General features: G+C 36.4%; 1 protein-coding gene across 2 annotated transcripts in view; it reads left to right on the top strand.

Moving 5' to 3' along the window:
* The window catches only part of LOC140732319 (enhancer of polycomb homolog 1-like), a 193,818-nt gene extending 180,035 nt beyond the window's left edge, over positions 1–13,783 (top strand). For both annotated transcript variants that reach the window (XM_073054791.1, XM_073054790.1), the window contains 4 exons: positions 2,408–2,526; positions 3,618–3,753; positions 5,332–5,701; positions 12,130–13,783. In XM_073054791.1, coding sequence (XP_072910892.1) covers positions 2,408–2,526; positions 3,618–3,753; positions 5,332–5,701; positions 12,130–12,202 — 698 coding nt within the window. In that variant the 3' untranslated portion in view covers positions 12,203–13,783. The remainder of the gene's footprint in view (positions 1–2,407; positions 2,527–3,617; positions 3,754–5,331; positions 5,702–12,129) is intronic.
* Positions 13,784–18,423: the final 4,640 nt, after the last annotated feature.

The raw sequence follows: 18,423 nt of genomic DNA, 5'->3' as shown, positions 1-18,423 counted from the left end.
TCAGTGGGAGGGTGGGCTCCTGGATACTGGCTGCTTTATTAAGAATCCAGAAGTGTAGGTAGAGGCCATGGAGAGAGAGGAGGAAATACTGACTGACCTGTCCACATCTCCCTGCAACTTTTTGTGGCCATAGCCAAAGCAGTTGGCAAATCTGGCCGTGATGCATCTGGATAGGACGCTTTCTATGATTCACAGATTTAAAAATTGCTGAGTGTCAAAGGGAATATGCCAAATTTCTTTAATCACCTGATGAAGTAAGAGGTGCTGGTGAGCTTTCTTGGCTGCATTGTCAGCATGGTTGGAGCAGGATAGGCTATTTGATGATATTTATTCCTTGGAGTCTGAAGCTCTTAACTCTGACTTCAGCACTATTGATGTAAACAGGAGTATGTGTGCCACCCCTTTCTGAAGTCAATGACCAGTTCTTTTGTTTTGCTGGCATTGAGAAAGAGATGGTTGTCATGACTCCAATGTCACTTGACTCTCCATCTCCTTCCTGTACTCTTGCATTGCTATTTTAGATATGGGACACTGTGGTAGTGTCACTTGCAAACTTGTAGATGGAGCTAAAGCAGAATCTAGCCACACAGTTGTGAGTGTACAGGAATTAGAGGGGGCTGAGGACAATGTTTTGGGCACCAGTGCTGAAGGTAATTGAGCAGAAGTGTTGCTTTCTATCTCTACTGATTGTAGTCTGTTGGTCAGGTTTACAAGTTTGGAATAATAGTATTGAAGGTGGAGTTGTAGTCAGTAATAAAAACAAGTTAACATAAGTGTCTTTATTGTCCAGATGCTCCAGAAATGAGTGTAGGGCCAGAGAAATATTTGCCATAGACCTGTTTCGGTGATAAGCGAATTGCAGTACATGGAGGGATAGTGCTACAAGATCCTACTTGAATGAAGAACAAACATCTTGTGCTTTCTGTGGGTGGGTAGAAAACCAATCACAATTCTCTGCATTTTAATGAGTTATTAAATGATGCATAAAATACAACTGAAATTCTAATGACTCGAAGTGCTACTCTTTTACTTAGTTTAGAATGATGTCATCTGCATGACTGTAATCTTAACAGCAAATTCAAGGTGACTTTGTTTACGTTTCCTCAGCTTTTTAATGCACAGTATTTACATTAATTCAAACAATTTTCTCAAAAAGCTATGTTACTGAGGTTGTTGAGCTTGAAAGCTGAGAATCCCGGGAACCTGGTGATTAATGTCTTAAAAAATTTGAAGGATGGCCCTTTAAAGATTGATGGTCTGGTGATCATATTTTATCAGTTTCTTAGATTGTGGATTGGTGATAGCAAAGGTGGCCCCACTATTTAAGGAAGGAAAGAAATCTATGGTGGGGGGAATGCTGGGATTTATGATAAAGAATGTGTTAATAAGACACCTTGAAAAGAGTAATAGGATTGAGTAGAATTGGCATTAATTTTTTAGGATATGACAGTCAGAAGTGATAAGAAGGAGCCAGTAGATGTGTATTTGGATTTCAGAAATATTTTCAATAAGTTGAACACAGGAGGTTGGTTAACGAGGTTAAAGCACATAGAGTTGGGAGGAATATATTTAAGAGAATTGAAAACTGTTAAGAATGGGAGTCAATGGATCATTCTGAGGTTGAGTTATGATCAGAGAGGTGCTTTGAGGAATGAAAGGTCGAGGAGGAAAGAAATTATTCATGGTCTATTTTATTGATTTAGCTGATTCTAAACTTTTGAGAAATAGTATTGTTTCCTGACTGAGGAACCTTGCACCAGGAAGCAGGCTTTAGGAACAAGAAAAGTCTTAAGGCTGAAATGAGGTGAAATTTCTTCATTTGGTGATTCTTTGGAATTCTGTATCCTGGTCATAGAACAACCTTGTTCTCAAAACAAAGGGATACATCTCTCATTATTAAAGGAATTGAGGGATATGGGGGAAATGTTGAAAAATAGTACAAAGGTAGATTAGACAAGTATGAAAAATTCATATGTTGGAACTTAATTTATGATCCCATAACATCCCAAGTATTAGTTGATTACTCCTAATTTGATGAGGACTAACTGATGGGATTTTATGTTTACTCAGTGTTTGCAGTAACTTGTATGAAGGTCATTCTAATCAGCAGGTTTTTAATGTGTGTTTTTTTGTCTTGGTGTTCTCTTTCCCTACTCTCCAGAATATTTAATGCCCATTTCATAATCAGATGTGTAAATTAAATCTAGTTGTACAGAGATGACAGGTTAATTTGCTAAATTGCTTTCGGAAAAACTATCCTGGTAACCATATCAAAGCAATATTTACAAAAGTGTTGATTCTGGTGCAGTTATGTTTAGAGTCCAGATATTTCTGAAAATGGCAGATGCTTCTTGCATCAGTTTTACTTTTGCATCAAATTTGCCTTAATAAATTGATTTGTGTTCAGCATTTACAGCAGAACAATACCAGCAACATCAACAGCAACTAGTACTGATGCAGAAACAACAACTTGCACAGATTCAGCAGCAGCTAGCACATAGTAATTCAGGCTCCAATTCTTCACAGGTAAGCACTGTTCAATTAAATACTACTTTAGCAACTGTGTGACTTTGAATTGTTCTTACTTTTTAAAAAAAAGTATACAGTCAGTCCTCCTGATCCATGGGTTCCGCATGCGCGGATTCAACCAACTGCAGATTGGGAAAACCCAGAAGTTCTCTCTCCAGCACTTGTTGTTTGAGCACTGTTCGCCTTGCGCCTCGTACAGACTTTTTTATTGTCATTATTCCTGAAACAATACAGTATAACAACTATTTACATAGCATTTACATTGAATTAGGTATAATAAGTAATCTAGAGATGATTTAAAGTATACGGGAGGATGTGCATAGGTTATATGCAAATACTACACCATTTATATAAGGGACTTGGGCATCCACGATTTTTTGGTATCCGCGGGGGATCCTGGAACCAATCCCCCGCAGATAAGGAGGGCCAACTGTACTTTAAATACAGTATCATAACAAAAACCTCTATTGTTACATGTGACTTTTAAGATTGATAACTTTATATTATACAAAACTTTGAAGGAAATTGTGTCAAGGTGAATTATTAACAGTAGAGAAATACAGAAACTCGGGTTTGATTGACAATTGAAATTGTATCTAATATTGATGTATAATCAGTTTTTAATTCACTACTGCAGCAAGATTGAAGAAGTTATATTTTCAGGATTAGAATTGTCACTTAAAAATTGTGATTAAAAAGAGGAACTGTTTTGCTAGGCAGTGAAGCAGTGTATAAATTAATATTTTGGAAGACTTTGTGCATATTCTTGTACAAGTGGGGCAATAGCTGCAGCTATCAGCAATGTTATTTTTGACTGTGAGCTCAATGCTGCCAAAAAAAAAGTGCCTGTTGAAGCATTGGAAAACGTGCAGCAAAAGTCATCTCAGAACTCCCTGTCATCATTTCTAAGATCTTTGAATATTAAATGAAATTAGACAGTAACCATATGATCATAATTACTTAGTTCTGCATAAATTTCATTGAATACAAACAATAGAAATATTTCTGACGTGGTGATCTACTTAAAAATCAATTACATTTGTTTACAATAATATTTCTTATTTATTGTATAATTTCTTATACAACAGGGTTCTGTTTCAAAAACATTGGATTCAGTCAGCGCACAATTTGCAGCCTCGGCTTTAATGACATCTGAACAACTGATGGCGTTCAAAGCAAAGGAGGAGGCAGTGCTTGGAATCAATGGTGTCCTCCAAGCCTCAGGTAAATCTAGATGATCACAAAATGAAATACTTTTGGAGGTGAATGGAGAGAGAGATATTTTCAGAAATGTAAAGGAATATGTTAAAATTTACATTATAGAGAATTTGTTATTCCTTCTCATCCAGCCTTTTGACTATATTGAGTAACTTTTTTTTAATACGGTTGCTATATTTTTGGCATTCAAATGTGGAGAAAAATACTTCAAGCTCATTGCTGTGGTTGGCACAGTAGTGTAGTAGTTAGCACAACGCTTTACAGCCACAATCGGTGATTGAGGTTCAATTCCTGCCACTGTCTATAAGGAATTTTATGTTCTGCCTGTGACTACAAGTTTCCTCCGGGCACTGATTTCCTTCCACACTCCAAAAATATATGGGCATGTTGTATTGCGCTTGAAACACATCTTCAGATTGCGTTGGTTGGAGATGCAAGTGATACATTTCACTATATTTCAATGTATGTGTGTCAAATGAAGCTAAATATTATAAGGGTGAGACTAATTGTTCTCCATTTACTTACATATAAACAATATAGCAACCTGTGTTGGAGTATAATTTAATGTCCCAAAAACTTTGCACTTCCATTATGACAAAAATAAAGCACTAACCAGCAGGCAAATTTGGTTAGAGGCTAAACATATCATTGACCTGAATCTTGCCCATTTAGCCTGAAGAACACTTCACAAAGTAACTGTTAAATTACAGCCAACATTACAGCATGTTTAACAACTGATGCTATTCATACCTTCAGCTAATTACAGCCATTGTTTTTTTTAAAGAGCTCAAAGATTTCATGCATATTTTATAATTTTTAAGAGCAGCTTATTTTCATTTCTGTAATGGTATACCCTGTATAATGCTTAAACAGTATTTAAATTAGTTTTCCATCCCAACTTCAGACATCTAATTTAAAAATGGAAGATCAGCAGACAAATACTATAAAATGCAATTTAATTGCGCTGGGTTTGATTGAACTTGGGGAATAAAATTGCTACTTAAAGATTAGTGAATTGGAACTGTTCTTGTTTGAAAGAAGCAAGCAGGTAACCAGAAAACCTGCTGAGTTTCTCCAGCATTTTGTGTGTTGCTCTGGATTTTCAGCATCTGTAGAATCTCTTGTATTGTGGAAATCATGCTTTGCAGCAATGACCTTTTTAAATGTAGGCTTAGTATTTTATCTTGGGGGTTTGGGGAATTGCATGTTAGAGATGTTCATTGATAAATGCTCTGAGAAAACAATAATCACATTTCTGGAGGAGCCCAGTCTTTGAACCTTTCTGAGTATTATCAGTACTTGAATGTGACAAAGCTTTTAAAAGCCTTTCCTTAATCCTTCGACAAGGCAGAACAAATGTGATTGAAACTTTGTTGTGTTATTTGATATATTTGCTTGCTTTAACCTTCAGTGGCACATACTCCTTTAGTATGCAGTGAAATAGATGAAATATGAATTTGTGGGTCATAATGCCTTCCCAAATGCAAATGCACCAACATTAATTCAGATCATTTCATTGATTGTTTCTTGCCCTGATCTTGAGATCATGCAAATGTTCTAGTTCTGTTTTATTTTTATTTACAGGATCGTACAAGGGCTTACACCTCACTAGTACCACACCTACAGCACTTGTACAAACCAGTCAATCGTCATCATCAGCAGCAGGTTCAACCTTACTGCCTTCCTGCAGCAACACACAGACAGCAACTTCCCATAGTGCACTGAGTCACCATGGAAATACTATGAACTCAAGTCCTCAGGTTTTGCTTGGCAACAGCCTTCGCATAGGTGTACCCAGCTCAGTAGCTGCTGTTAATTCTGTCACCAGTCTGAATGCACGTCATATACCACGAACTTTAAATAATGTTCCAACAGCTGCCTTAAAACTGGCTTCAGCAGCAAATTGTCAGATGCCCAAGGTTACAGGCGCCACATCCATGGACGGAGTACCAAGGTAAGCTCTATTCTCAAATTGAGATCTCTTAAGTTCTTAAAAAAAAACATTCTCAAAGTTAGTAGTTGTAATTTAATATTCAAGGTTTGGTTTCAAGTTGGTTCAGTTTTACAAGAAAAGTTATGCCCTTAACAGCTTGTTTCCATGTGTGCTGTAGTAAAGATTAATTGTCTGGATGGTAACTTTTTACATTCAAGCACTCTCCCCATCTAGCGTTGCCTATAGCTGATAGTGGGTCGGGTGGGGAGGGGGAGATAAATATGTGAAACCAGTGGGATTTATTAAAGGTAAGAAATTCTAAAAGTCTTTAGTTATAATAATTCCCCTCTACAAATACTGTATGTTTAATTTACAGATTTTCCCTTTAATTACCAATCGTGCAGCTCTTTCACAAATTGGAGTCATCGTTTCAGTCTGTCACCCAGTTGTAACATTCCTCATAATACACAGATTCATAGAAAATGCAATCTGCTTCTTTAATGGAATGCATTTAATTGCAAGAATGATCTCCATTTGATTGTGATTAATCATTGTCACATTTCTATTGCTTCTTTGTACTGGTCTCAACCATGTGCATGAAAACACTACTCACTGCAGAAATTGATATTGGGCTCAAATAATCATGGAGGAAAAATTTGTACCAGTTCCCCATAACCATGAATTCTTTGATTTGTCAAGTATTAATATATCTCCACTTCAAACATATCTGGCTTTCACAATGCTTGAAGCAGGGTACTGTATACAAGAGATTTGTTACCCTCTGTCAGAAGAAATTTCTGTGCCCCTCAATTTTAAGTGACTATGACTAACCTTATTTTTGCAGCTATGACCCCTTTCTTAACTCTCCCACCAGCGAAAATACCTCAGTATCTACCCCATCAAGCCCACATATCTTTTATGTTTGAATATGGTCATTCTTCTAAACTGCAAGAAATATAGACCTGAACTGTTCAACCTTTCTTTCTAGGACAATACTCTTTCCCAGGAATTAGTCTAGTGAATCTCCTTTGGGTTGCCTCCAATGCTACAATATCCTATTTTTAGTTAAATGGACCAAAGCTGTACATAATATTCTGAGTGTGGTCTGTACAACTGGAACAAGACCACACTATTCTTAAAACACTAATTTCTTCACTATATAGGCTGATAGACCATTTTCCTACTTATCAAATTGTTAACATTTTGTGACTTATATACTAGAACACTGGGATGCCTCTGACCTTTGCCCTGTAGAACTTGTGCATCCAGGATGACCTGCACAAAGTACTAAAGACGTACCAGCACTTACTAAACCGTACCCTAATGAACATAACCAGCTTTGAGAACTGGTGGTGTGGTGGAAGAGAAATAGTAGAAAATGCATGCATATGATTTCGTTGTGTTGATCCATAAGATATAGGGAACAGACTTGGGCCGTTTGGCCCGTCGAGCTTACTCCATCTTTCCATTATGGCTGATTTATTATGCCTCTCAACCCTATTCTCTTGCCTTCTGCCCATAACCTTTCACATCCTTGCTAATCAACAACCTATCAGTCTCCTTTTAAAATAATACCCAATGATTGGCCTCCACAGTTGTCTGTGGCAGTGAATTCCACAGAGTCATCATCCTCCAGCTAAAGAAATTCCTCCTAATAGGAAACATCCTTTCCACATCAACTCTATCTCGGCCTTTCAATATTGGATAAATTTAAATGAGAACCCCCTCGTTCTTTTAAACTCCAGTGAGTACAGGTCCAGAGCCATCCCAAGGGATCCAAGACCCCTTTTACCTCTGATTTTTGAATTTGCTTCCTGTTTAGAACATAATCTATGCCTTTATTCCATATGCCAAATTACTTGACCATACATTTCTCTACACTATATTTTGTCTGCCTCTTATTTGCCCCCTCTCCTAAAATGACCAAGTCCTCTGGAGACACTCTGCTTCCTGAACACTACCTGCCCCTCCACCTGTCTATATCATCGCAAACTTGGCCACAAAGCCATCCATTCCATAATCCAAATCATTGTAACATGAAAAGAAGTGGTCCCAACACAGACCCCTTCAGAAAACTAGTAGTCACCAGAAAAGGCGCACTTTATTCCCACTCTTTGCCTGCTGCTAGTCAGCCAATCTACTACCTATGCTAGTATTTTTCCTGTAATACCACGGACTCTTGACTTATTTAGCAGCCTTGTGCAGAGCATTGTCAAAGGCCTTGGAAAATCCAAGTAAGCAACATCCTTTGGCTATCCTGACTATTATTTCCTCAAAGAATTCCAACAGATTTGTCAGACAAGATATCTTCTGAAGGAAATAATGCTGACATTGGCCAATTTCATAATGGACCCCAACATCTTCCCAACCACTGAGGTCAGGCTAATTGGCCTATGATTTATTTTCTTTTGCCTCAACCCCTTCTTAAATACCAAAGTGACATTTGCGATTTTCCGGTCCTCTGGAAACCTTTTCAGAATCTTAATGATTATTGAAGGATCACTACTAATGCCTCCACAATCTCTTCAGTTACCTCTTTCAGAATCCTGGAGTACAGTCTGTCTGGTGGAGGTGACTTAACTGCCTTCAGACCTTTCACCTTCCTAAGCATTTCCTTAGTAATAGCAATTACACTCACTTCTGCGTTCTGATGGTCTTGAATGTCTGGCATACTGCTAGTGTCTTCCACAGTGAAGACTGACACGAAATACTTAATAAGTAGTCCACCATTTCTTTGCAGCCCCCCCCCCCCCCCCATTACTGCCTCTCTAGTGTAATTTTCCAGCAGTCAAATATCCACTCTCACCTCTCTTGTATATCTGAAAAAAACTTTTGGTACCCTCATTATTATTGGCTAGCTTACCTTCATATTTCAAAGTTTAGTAGTCTCTGATTAGGATTGGCGATAGTGAGTCGCTTCATAAAACTACTTTTTATGACATCAAAAATAATCTTCACAAAGCAATGAAATATCTCTAGATTATCTGAAAGACATTTAAAGCTGTTCAGTATTTAAAATTAAGGAAGCCTAAACTGTTTTCTACACCTTGATGTAGTTTGTTTAAATATTAAGCTTACCTTTGAAACAAAATTTTGTATTATAGCTTCCCCTTTATATACATATCAAGAATATGACATAATCTTTGATCCTTTCAAAGCATTTTACGCAACAAATGCAATTACATTGTAGTCTTATATTTCTTGAAAAAGATGACAATAATGCAAAAAAAATTCTCTCAATTGGACCTGCCATTCCCAAAATATTCTTGAATAGGTTACTTTGTGGAAATTGAATCCTGTTTAGGGAAAAATGGAGGGCTGTAATGGTAATGGCATAATTTTTGATCAGTACCCTTTCTTAAAATGCCAAGGGTCAGTGAGGATTTGATAAACTTGCTTTAAGAAGATGATGAACTCAAAAGTATATTGTCACCAAAACTCAACATTAAGTGGGAAGAAACCTCTTCCCATACGGGTTCTGAAAATTTGATATTGGTCATAATTCTTTATTGGTTTGAATTTTTTTATAAAGGGTACTGATGATGACTCACTCTTTAAACATCACACCTGCAGGAAGTGTCTCTCCATAAACACGTCACTGGCTCTGCAATTCATAGCGCCATAGAGACGTGATGTTGCCACCCAGAAGGTGAAATAGGAGTCATAAATGGAGACTTTACTACAGCACATCGGGAAACTTAATGGGTAGGAGCAGGAGGTTGGGAGGCAAGTAAAGTGCTTTTGTTTTTTTAAAAATATTTTTTAAGTGAGCAGTTGGATCATTTCCCTTTTTCATAGGAAAAGGTTGTTTTCATTTTTAAATTTTTATAGTTGTCATAGATTCAGAAATACAATTTGACATAAAAGCCATTAAATTTATAGCTCATTTTGGAAATTTGAAGACCATGATCCAGTAAGTCTTATGATTTTCTATTTTGGTATGAAAATGTTATCCATGGTTATACCTTAAAGCATGAATGTTCCTATCTTTTAAATGTTTGTGCAGCTGATTACGAAGTGCTTTAGTCTTACATTGCTTCAGTCACAAAACAGTGCAACTAAATAAAATATCAAGATCATTGAAAATCTTTGTGTATGTATAATGTGGTTAGCAATAAGTTAAAGAAAACTAGTCTGCAATATACCAAGATGGAACACAAAATGGAAATTCCTTCAAGAAAGATTTAGAAAGGATAATTGTCTCCACCCTGTGTATATTTTTGTGCATTCCTCATTTATAATGAAACAAATACGTAGGATAGGTAAATTATTTAATAAAAATGTAAACCAGTGAAAGCAGAATGAATGGAAAACATCTGGAAAGGTTACAATGTGACACAGTTCATATCCAAGTCAATAGATCACTACGTAGCTAAGGTTGGTGTTATAAAATCAAGTTGTTTTCTGCAGTTATTCAGTGTATATTTTGATTGAGCAATGGAGACAATGCAGGCAGCTTTTCCTAAATTGACCTATCAGGATATTTTCCCCATCTCAAGATAATGGGATAAGGGGCTTCATATAGGTGAGACAGTGGGATCGGGATATGTTAGATAGGGCAGTAAAACACTGATCTTTCCAAGATTCTTGCATATGTTTGCTTTGTGGGAATCAGAATCTAATGAAGTCCTGTTATATTTAATATTTTGACCTAATTCTTTTAAGGTTCAGAGAGTCTAAACTGTTTATTTGGCAATTCTTTAGCTGAGGTATTATGTACATTTTGGAAGATTTATGATAAATGGTTTATTAACATTATTGACAACATCCAACAGCAACCCTAAAGTGGATTTTAAGTAATTTATGATGTATTGAATCAGATTTCATTACATAAGAACTAGGATTAGGAGCAAACATGGGCCATCTGGGCCTTTAAGTATATTTTGCCAGTCATCAAGATCATGCTAATATACTTTCAATGCCTTTTTTTTGCACAAGTTCTATATCCATGGATTTCCTTAATCAGGGAGTCATTTGTTGAATGAATTCAGTTACTGAGGATCCATGGTCCTCCTAAGGTTACAAAGATTCAGCATCCTCTGAACAAATTTCTCCTTGCTTTAATCCTAAATGAGCCATCATATTGTGAGTTGACCCCTGATTGTAGATTGCTTAACAGGAAAATTATTATCCCTGTATCTACCCTGCCAAACTCTCTAGTAATCCTGGGTTTTAAAGAGAATTGACATGCAGTGTACTTGCTCATGCAGTCCTCCCATCACAGGTGATAATGTGTCCTGACTTTACTGAATTGATGAAATTAGTACAACGGTTCTGGTTTCTTCATTGCTGGCTCAGTTTACATGGGAATATCCAAATCCAGTTTTCATGATGTCCATTAATCTAATATAGGGTGTAACCAGCTACACTTCAAATTAACTAGGAGATAAAATCCATCTGTCAGTCACAATCAGCTACTGTTTTTGAGTCCTGAAAAGGCCCACTAAAGAGAAAAAGTTACAAACTCCTTGAGAAATTCAGTGGGTCAAGCAGCAACTGTGTTGTAAAAGAAATTGCTTTGGCCCTGCACCAGGATGGATTTCAACCCTAAACATTGAAAATTCCTTCCCCTTCCCTGCCCCTCTCATCCCCCACAGATGCTGCTCTACAGAACCCTCTAGAAAAAATAAAATTGAATTAGAAAATTTCCCATGTGTATTGCCATAATGGTTATAAAACTTGGCATTTTTCATCAACGATAGACCTCACCTCAGATCTTGTGTACAAATATTGCAGGCCTTTATGGTTCATTCTTGATTGAAGTTGAAAAGCAAAGTATGTTTGTGAAAAGCTCTGTTTGTAGTTGATGATTGACTTCAAGGGATTCTGTGTTGGGATAATTGATTATACAACAACTGGGTCCAAGTCCATTTTGCAAATACAGTACAGCACATTTTTGATTATTGTCCTTTTGTGTTACTAAATCTAATTGTGCTCAAATGCTTGCAACTGTTATATAGATTGATTTTATAGAATAAGCCGCTGTTAACCTTAACCTTCAATTTATGTTTCATCTGTCTTTAGATTACCAGTTTAATTTTATTTATCTTGTGTCAAGAGGAACTATAAATGGATAGAAGATCCTAAAAAGTTGCAGAAGTCAGTTAATGTTTGACTTAATACTAAAGTAGTAGCAATGTTACATGAAAAAAAGAGGAAGATATCACAAATCACTGACATGAATATGTTGTGGATTGGGTGGTTAATTTGCAAACATAGTAATATCTGGTCAGTAAAGTCATGAAAAAGCTTGAATGCAAATTAAGGACACAACAAAATCTTGTGTTGGTGCATAATGTCAGATAGAGAAAGGCATTTTAAAATGAATTATTGCTAGCAATCTAAACTTGGAAACATTTCATGAAAACGTGGGTTTTTACAGAATTCTTGTTAATTTTTTTAGTTTATAAACAGAGCAGTGACTAATGATGTGTATCTCTCTTCTCCAGGGAAAACCATGACACAGAAAAGCCAGCACTAAACAGTATAGCAGACAATACAGTGGCAATGGAAGTAACGTAGTGTCCACAAAGAAAGCTGCAGCCTTGGGAACTCATTTAAGTGCTATGCATCAATAGCGTTTGTGAATGCAAGGGATGGCAGAATGCAGCACATTGTTTCCATGGCAGCTCTGGGGACTTGATGGCATTGCACATCTCATGCTTTTTTTTGTTACTGTTGTTAATAGGAATTGACATCTGTAAATTATGATACAGCAATTATCTGTACAGTACTACATATTTGTAATACACTTGTATATATGTTACTTGAATACTGAACTGTTCATTCGTGATGCTTTGCACTTGAAAGAGAAAACAAAATTGCAACCAGTAAGAGTGTGAGATGTGAGAGATCTATAGAGATGAAGTGTCATCACATCATGTGCATGGTGCGGAACCTGCTGTTTTATCTATTTATTGTGCTGTGTTTACAGTTTTGTACACTGTACCTTCATTGGTTCCTGTGCTGTAGTAAATGTGTTAGGTAGCTGTGGACTCCTTGGTATTTTGTAAATGGTAAACATACTTGGTTCCCCTCTGGGTCTCTGAGTTTCTGTGTATCATGTAAAAATGGTGACATACATACAGATTTGAAAATTAAGGCATCGGTTTGTAAATGGGGATGGAACTACTTCTTGGAGACATAGGGATCTTCCACTTATATTTGTTCTAACGCAAGTAACAAGCTGGAAATGAAGTCACGTTTTTTTCAGAAGCAGAAAAGCTTCTGCAAAATTATTTTAGCACTAATTATTTTCTATGCTGCTTAGATTTTTTTGCTCATTTGAGTTTAAATGAATTGAACCTCCTTCAAACAAATCTGAGCTGTATCAGAGTTTCCCTTGCTTTTTCATAATTCATCGTTTTATTTTTGTATCTGTTAAAAGTTGTAAATTTCTTGGTTGATTTTGTGCTCCTGTACACAGACTTCATTCTTCACTTGTTCACGTCAAAAAAAGAGAAGAAACAAAAAGGAGATAAGGGAGATGAATGCAGTAGTTGCTGTACGTGTATCATCATTCCAGTTTCTGAAACAGCCAGCTTTTACTTTCAGATTCTTGTGAAGGCTGTAAGGCCAGAACCACGATATCGGGTGCCTTCCTTTGGAAATAATAGACCTCTCTTCTGTGAAGAGATTGGTACTTAACAGACTACTACTAGTGCTTTGTCAGTACCTGAGTCTGAATGCCCAGTCCAATGGCATATTTATCCTCAAGGTTTTTAATCCCACCTGGAATTGTGACAGAACTCTCACAAAATAAACCCAGGGCATTACATGTTGACCAACAGCTGTGTTTTTTTTTAAATTTTGTATCGTGTGTTGGAGTTATTTTTCTTGCTACATTAGAAAGAAAAGTAATTTGTGTATTTACAGTATTTTGTAATTGAAGCATTATGAAATGTGAGCTCTCACCATTTTACCATGCTGGTAAGTTAGATTTAAAAAAAAAAAATCTGGGGGGAAATTATGTGGCTGGTAATGCATTGAGGAGGTAACTTATTGGACCACTTCATAAATAACTTAAGTTTATAGCATACATCTTTTCAAGACCTAATGCTTATATTGAAACAAAGTAAATTGATCCTTGTTGAATTTCAGTAATTACTTTGTTCTGCTTATTTTTATTTTACTACTTTATTGCACAATTAGATCATTGGAAAATAATTGCCTCTTAGTCATTGCTTTGTCTGACCAGTGCAGTAATGACAACATTGTTCCTCAGATGTGAAGCAACTGCTTACCAATAAGATGTTACTGTCTTTCTGAGGATTCAAAGCCTAAAGACACTTCCTTTTCAGAAAGTTGTGTCATTGTACTTCCAGTTTGGCGTGGTAAACTTTGTAAATACATAATTTTCCATTTTCTTTACCCATAAGAAAATAGATTTGGTTAAAAGAAGGTAGATATTAAGCACTTCTTCACAATTGGTGGTTCTAAAAATAATTCTTTAATTTGGGCTTTTTAAACAATTTGTTTTAAACAACAGTGAGAACAAACATAAACTAAGTGACTGCACTTGTGCTATGTCCACACTGGTCATCTTGAACTGTCATTGGCATGCCTTTTCAACCTGACTTCCCAATGCCACACCAGCTTGTCTGTCCTTGGCCTTCTCACTGACAGGATGAGGCCAAATGTAAACTGGAAGGAAACTACGTCATATTCTGCCCGCATAGTATGAATATCAAATTACTTAACTTTGGATAAACTTGTACCTCCTGTATACATTTCTCCTGATCCATCCAGGTTTTGCCAGCCCCATCATACCATCTTCACCCCCCCACCCCCACCAGTTACTTTCTCCTTCATCTGGTTCTATCTGTTCATCAGCCATACATTTAATCCATTGCCTTTCCATTTCTTACTTAGCAGAATCTGCAGTCTGGTCTCCATATCACCCTTCAGCTTGCCTCCATCTCCCACTGTGCTGCATCTGCCCATCTGGTTCCACCTATTGCCTGCCAGCACCTGTCTGTCTATATCTCTCCCTCTCTCCCTCCCCCCCCCCCCAACCTCCTTATTCTGCCTATCTCCCCACTACACTTTCAGCCCTAATGAAGGGTCTCAGCCTCTAATGACAGTTACCCTGCCACCTCGAAAGATGCTGCTTGATCTTGAATTTCTCCAGCAGTTTGGATTTTGCTGCAGATACCAACATCTTCAATCTCTTGTATCAAACTTTATTTAACATTTTGGTTCTTCAGACTGAGGCTTGCCCAAAAGGGGCAAAACTAATCATATATTCAGCAGCAGGTAGTTGATACCCGCTCTATTTTTATCATTTTCTTGAATTATTATTGAATAGTTCCTTGCATTCATTATTCAAGATACTGATCGATTTTGGCTTCTAACTTTGTTCAACTCCAAAAGGTAATAAGTATCTTCCTAACCAGTCCTTTAAGCAACCATAGCAACGTTTATATTCTTCAAGTGCATAAACTCTGATTCTAATTGTATACAGTTTTCAATAATTTATCATAAGAGTAAGCATTTTACTTCCAGTACCAAAATTAGTGCATAGTGAGAAATTGAACTTTATAAGAAAAATTTCATGTTTTAATCGTGAAGCAAGGCAGCAACTGGATTAAAATCCATACATCATATACATCATTGAAAAACTCAGTACAAGGAGGGACATTATGCCTCTACAGTAATTTTTAGGGTGGTATTCTGGTGACCCATGCCTTTAAATAAAATCAGTTCACTTTTTCCCATTTTGATTCTTTTGAGTAATTCTCATTACTCCATACATTGCAGCTAAAATCCTGGGGGAAAAAAAATAATAAATCAGCTTCTTGTCAACTCCTGTTTTTTGCTGATCCCTTTTGGAATCCTCTGGTTTCTGATGCTTCTGCAATTGGGAACTATTTTTCATTTATCAAAACTCTTCAAGATTTTGAATGCATAGCAAGTTCTAAGAAAATCAACTCCTGACTTCCCTAATTTTTCCACTGTAGTACTAAATCATTGATAATCCACAGAATCTTTGTTGCATTTCTTCAAAAGCCTTGACCTTTCTCCTAGTATGGAAAGGCTCAGAATTGGCCATTGGCCTAATCAGTGTTTTGTATGGACCTTAGCATTTTTAAAGCCAAGTATAATGTGTACCACTGATTTATCCAGCCTTTTTTAAAAAATAAATAAATTCATATGATGTATTCAGGCATCTAAGAATAATTTTACCTCCAAAATTGTACCATTTTATTTTTTGTGCTTCATGTTAAAGTACATACATTTAATCTGCCACTTTCCTATATGTTTAACTATCATAAAACAGCCCCCCAGAAATTATGAAATTCTCCATTCTCTTGAAGTAATGTCCAACATATCCAAGTCCTTATTAATCTATTAAACAGCAGTGGTTCCAAATCAGATATCTGGGACAACCTACCATACAACATTCCTCTTAAGATAAAAAAAAATGTTCATCATTACTGCTTTCTGTTTTTAAGCTAATTTCATATTCACACACTGGTGCTTCTCATTCGTTTCAGATTGTGTTAGTGCATAAGTCAATACTTTAATTGAAAGTCTCCATTATTAATAAGATAACACAATCAAATAAATTCTGCCTTTCTCCACCCCATTTTGGCTTTCATTTGTTAATATGGTGTATTTCCAAATAAATATTTATATATTGTCCTTGAAATTTTACCTTAAATGATGTTGAACTGATCTGCCTGTAATTTTTAGACTCAACCCTATTTAGTGCATAGTGTAATATTTGCAGATTCTTGATATTTTGCCATTATCTAAATTCAAGCAACCCACAGATGCTTGAATTTTATGCGAAATGATGGGTGCCTAATGCCTGGCTGGTAGTGGAAGCAAATATGAAAGCGGTGTTTAAAGGATTCTCGTAAATGAGCATGTAATGCCGAGAATGGAGGGATACAGACCTTGGGTAATTACTATTTTCATAATTAGTTCAGCACAACATTGCAGCTGAAGGGCTTTATCTTGTATAGTATTTTTTGTGTATTCTATTTTCTGAATCTAATATATCTGGACTACTTCCTTCCTCTACACTAAAAGTACTTCTCATGCATCTGTTTTCCCTTTTCTGCAAAAAATCTAAACTTAAAATGGTGATCTTTTTCCAAAATATAACCTAACTAAAGCAAGTTCCATTTTCCTAATTTATTCCCCAAAACCACATCTTAACATTTTCTGGTTTGAGTGGGAACCTGGTGATTTAAAGTTATTTTGTGTATATTCCAGGAATTATTCTTCCCTGTCAAAGGGTTGACTACTTTTTTCATAGATGCTGCCTGGCCTGTTGAGTTTCTGCAGCATTGTGTGTGTGGCTCGAATTTCCAGCATCTGCAGATTTTCTCATTATTCTTCCCTTCTTGTTCCACCATATATCTCATTCTATGTTGTTCAATTTATTTGAAATATTTGGCATCCTGTAGTATATACTATCAATAACTAGTTACTCTTCCTGATTCTAATTAAATCACATTAAGCATGCTTTTCCTGCCTTTAACTGTACTGGAAATATTGAAAAGAATAGCATCACCACTTTTCTTTACTGCATTTTAACCAGAAAGCAAGTAAATTTCTCTTGTTTCAGTCATTATTTTGGCACAAAATAATCCAGTTCTTTCCATATGCCTGCAACTTACCAATCATATTCAATATTTCAGCATCTGTTTACACCTTTCTAATGTGTCATTGTCTTCTCTTGTATCACAGAACTTAGAGTTATGTATAGAATATCTATAAATCCCTCACTGGTTCTTAAAACTGGATCTTGAACTTTTCTTGTCTACATAAACACTGATCTTCAGTGTTGTGCCGGCCTCTTAACCTATTCCAAGATTATTCTAATGCTTCCCTCCCAATAGGCCTCCATTTTTATTTCATTTGTATTTTCTACATTGTTTCACATACAGTATGATTATTCCTAAAGTACATCCCTGTCCAGTCCCCCAAAAAAAATACATTTACACAGTAATAATTCTTTCCGGGGGTAGAAAATTCCTGAAATTGATGCTACAAGTTTATGACAATTTAATTTTGTAAACTAATCTGTCCCCAGTACAGTCATTTACCCAATTACTCTGTTTAGCATTTGGTCTGCACACCCGCAAAATGTCCTTGGTTCTGAAAATTGGCTTCCAGCAATTTTCCACTGGGATTTCTGCCTTTCCCTATCCTGCAGAAAAAATGCCTGTTAATTCTCATGAATACTATAGAGCTGAACTCTTGGAATTGCCACCCCACAAGTTTATCGGCTTCGGAAGTTCCTTGTAATGACTTTAGTCACTCAAAAGTGGTAGCCTTGAGTGCAGACAATGTCATTGAGAATTGTCCAGGAATTTACTATATGATACACAGTCAAGATCAGTATTTCCCTATTACTATGTTAATTATATGTGTATGGCAGGTTTTCAATTTGCAGTTCAAATCCTTTTGATTGTTTTCTCGGCCGAGTAAATGTTAATATTATACCCTTGAACCCAATGAATTATTCATTATTTGCTGTTGTCCCTTAAATCACTTAGCATCACCTTCACCCTTTGCCGAGTTCCATAGCTGTTCTGCTTAGTAAGACACTAGCAGATTTAAGACAGCTCTATTTTTACCCACTGTGCTCATAAATCTGAGAAATAGTGATATGTCTCATTTGGTATAAATGGGGAAAACTGGTATTTTCTATTCGTGATTTTTGTTGTGCCCAACTTCACTAGTGTTTGGCTTGGAAATTAGTGATTCAGGCATGTGGTTTTTAAGTG

The sequence above is a fragment of the Hemitrygon akajei genome, chromosome 8 (genome assembly GCF_048418815.1).
Source record: "Hemitrygon akajei chromosome 8, sHemAka1.3, whole genome shotgun sequence".
Lineage (NCBI taxonomy): Eukaryota > Metazoa > Chordata > Chondrichthyes > Myliobatiformes > Dasyatidae > Hemitrygon > Hemitrygon akajei.
Note: the sequence above shows the minus strand (reverse complement) of the source record. Positions and strands in the feature narration are given on the sequence as shown.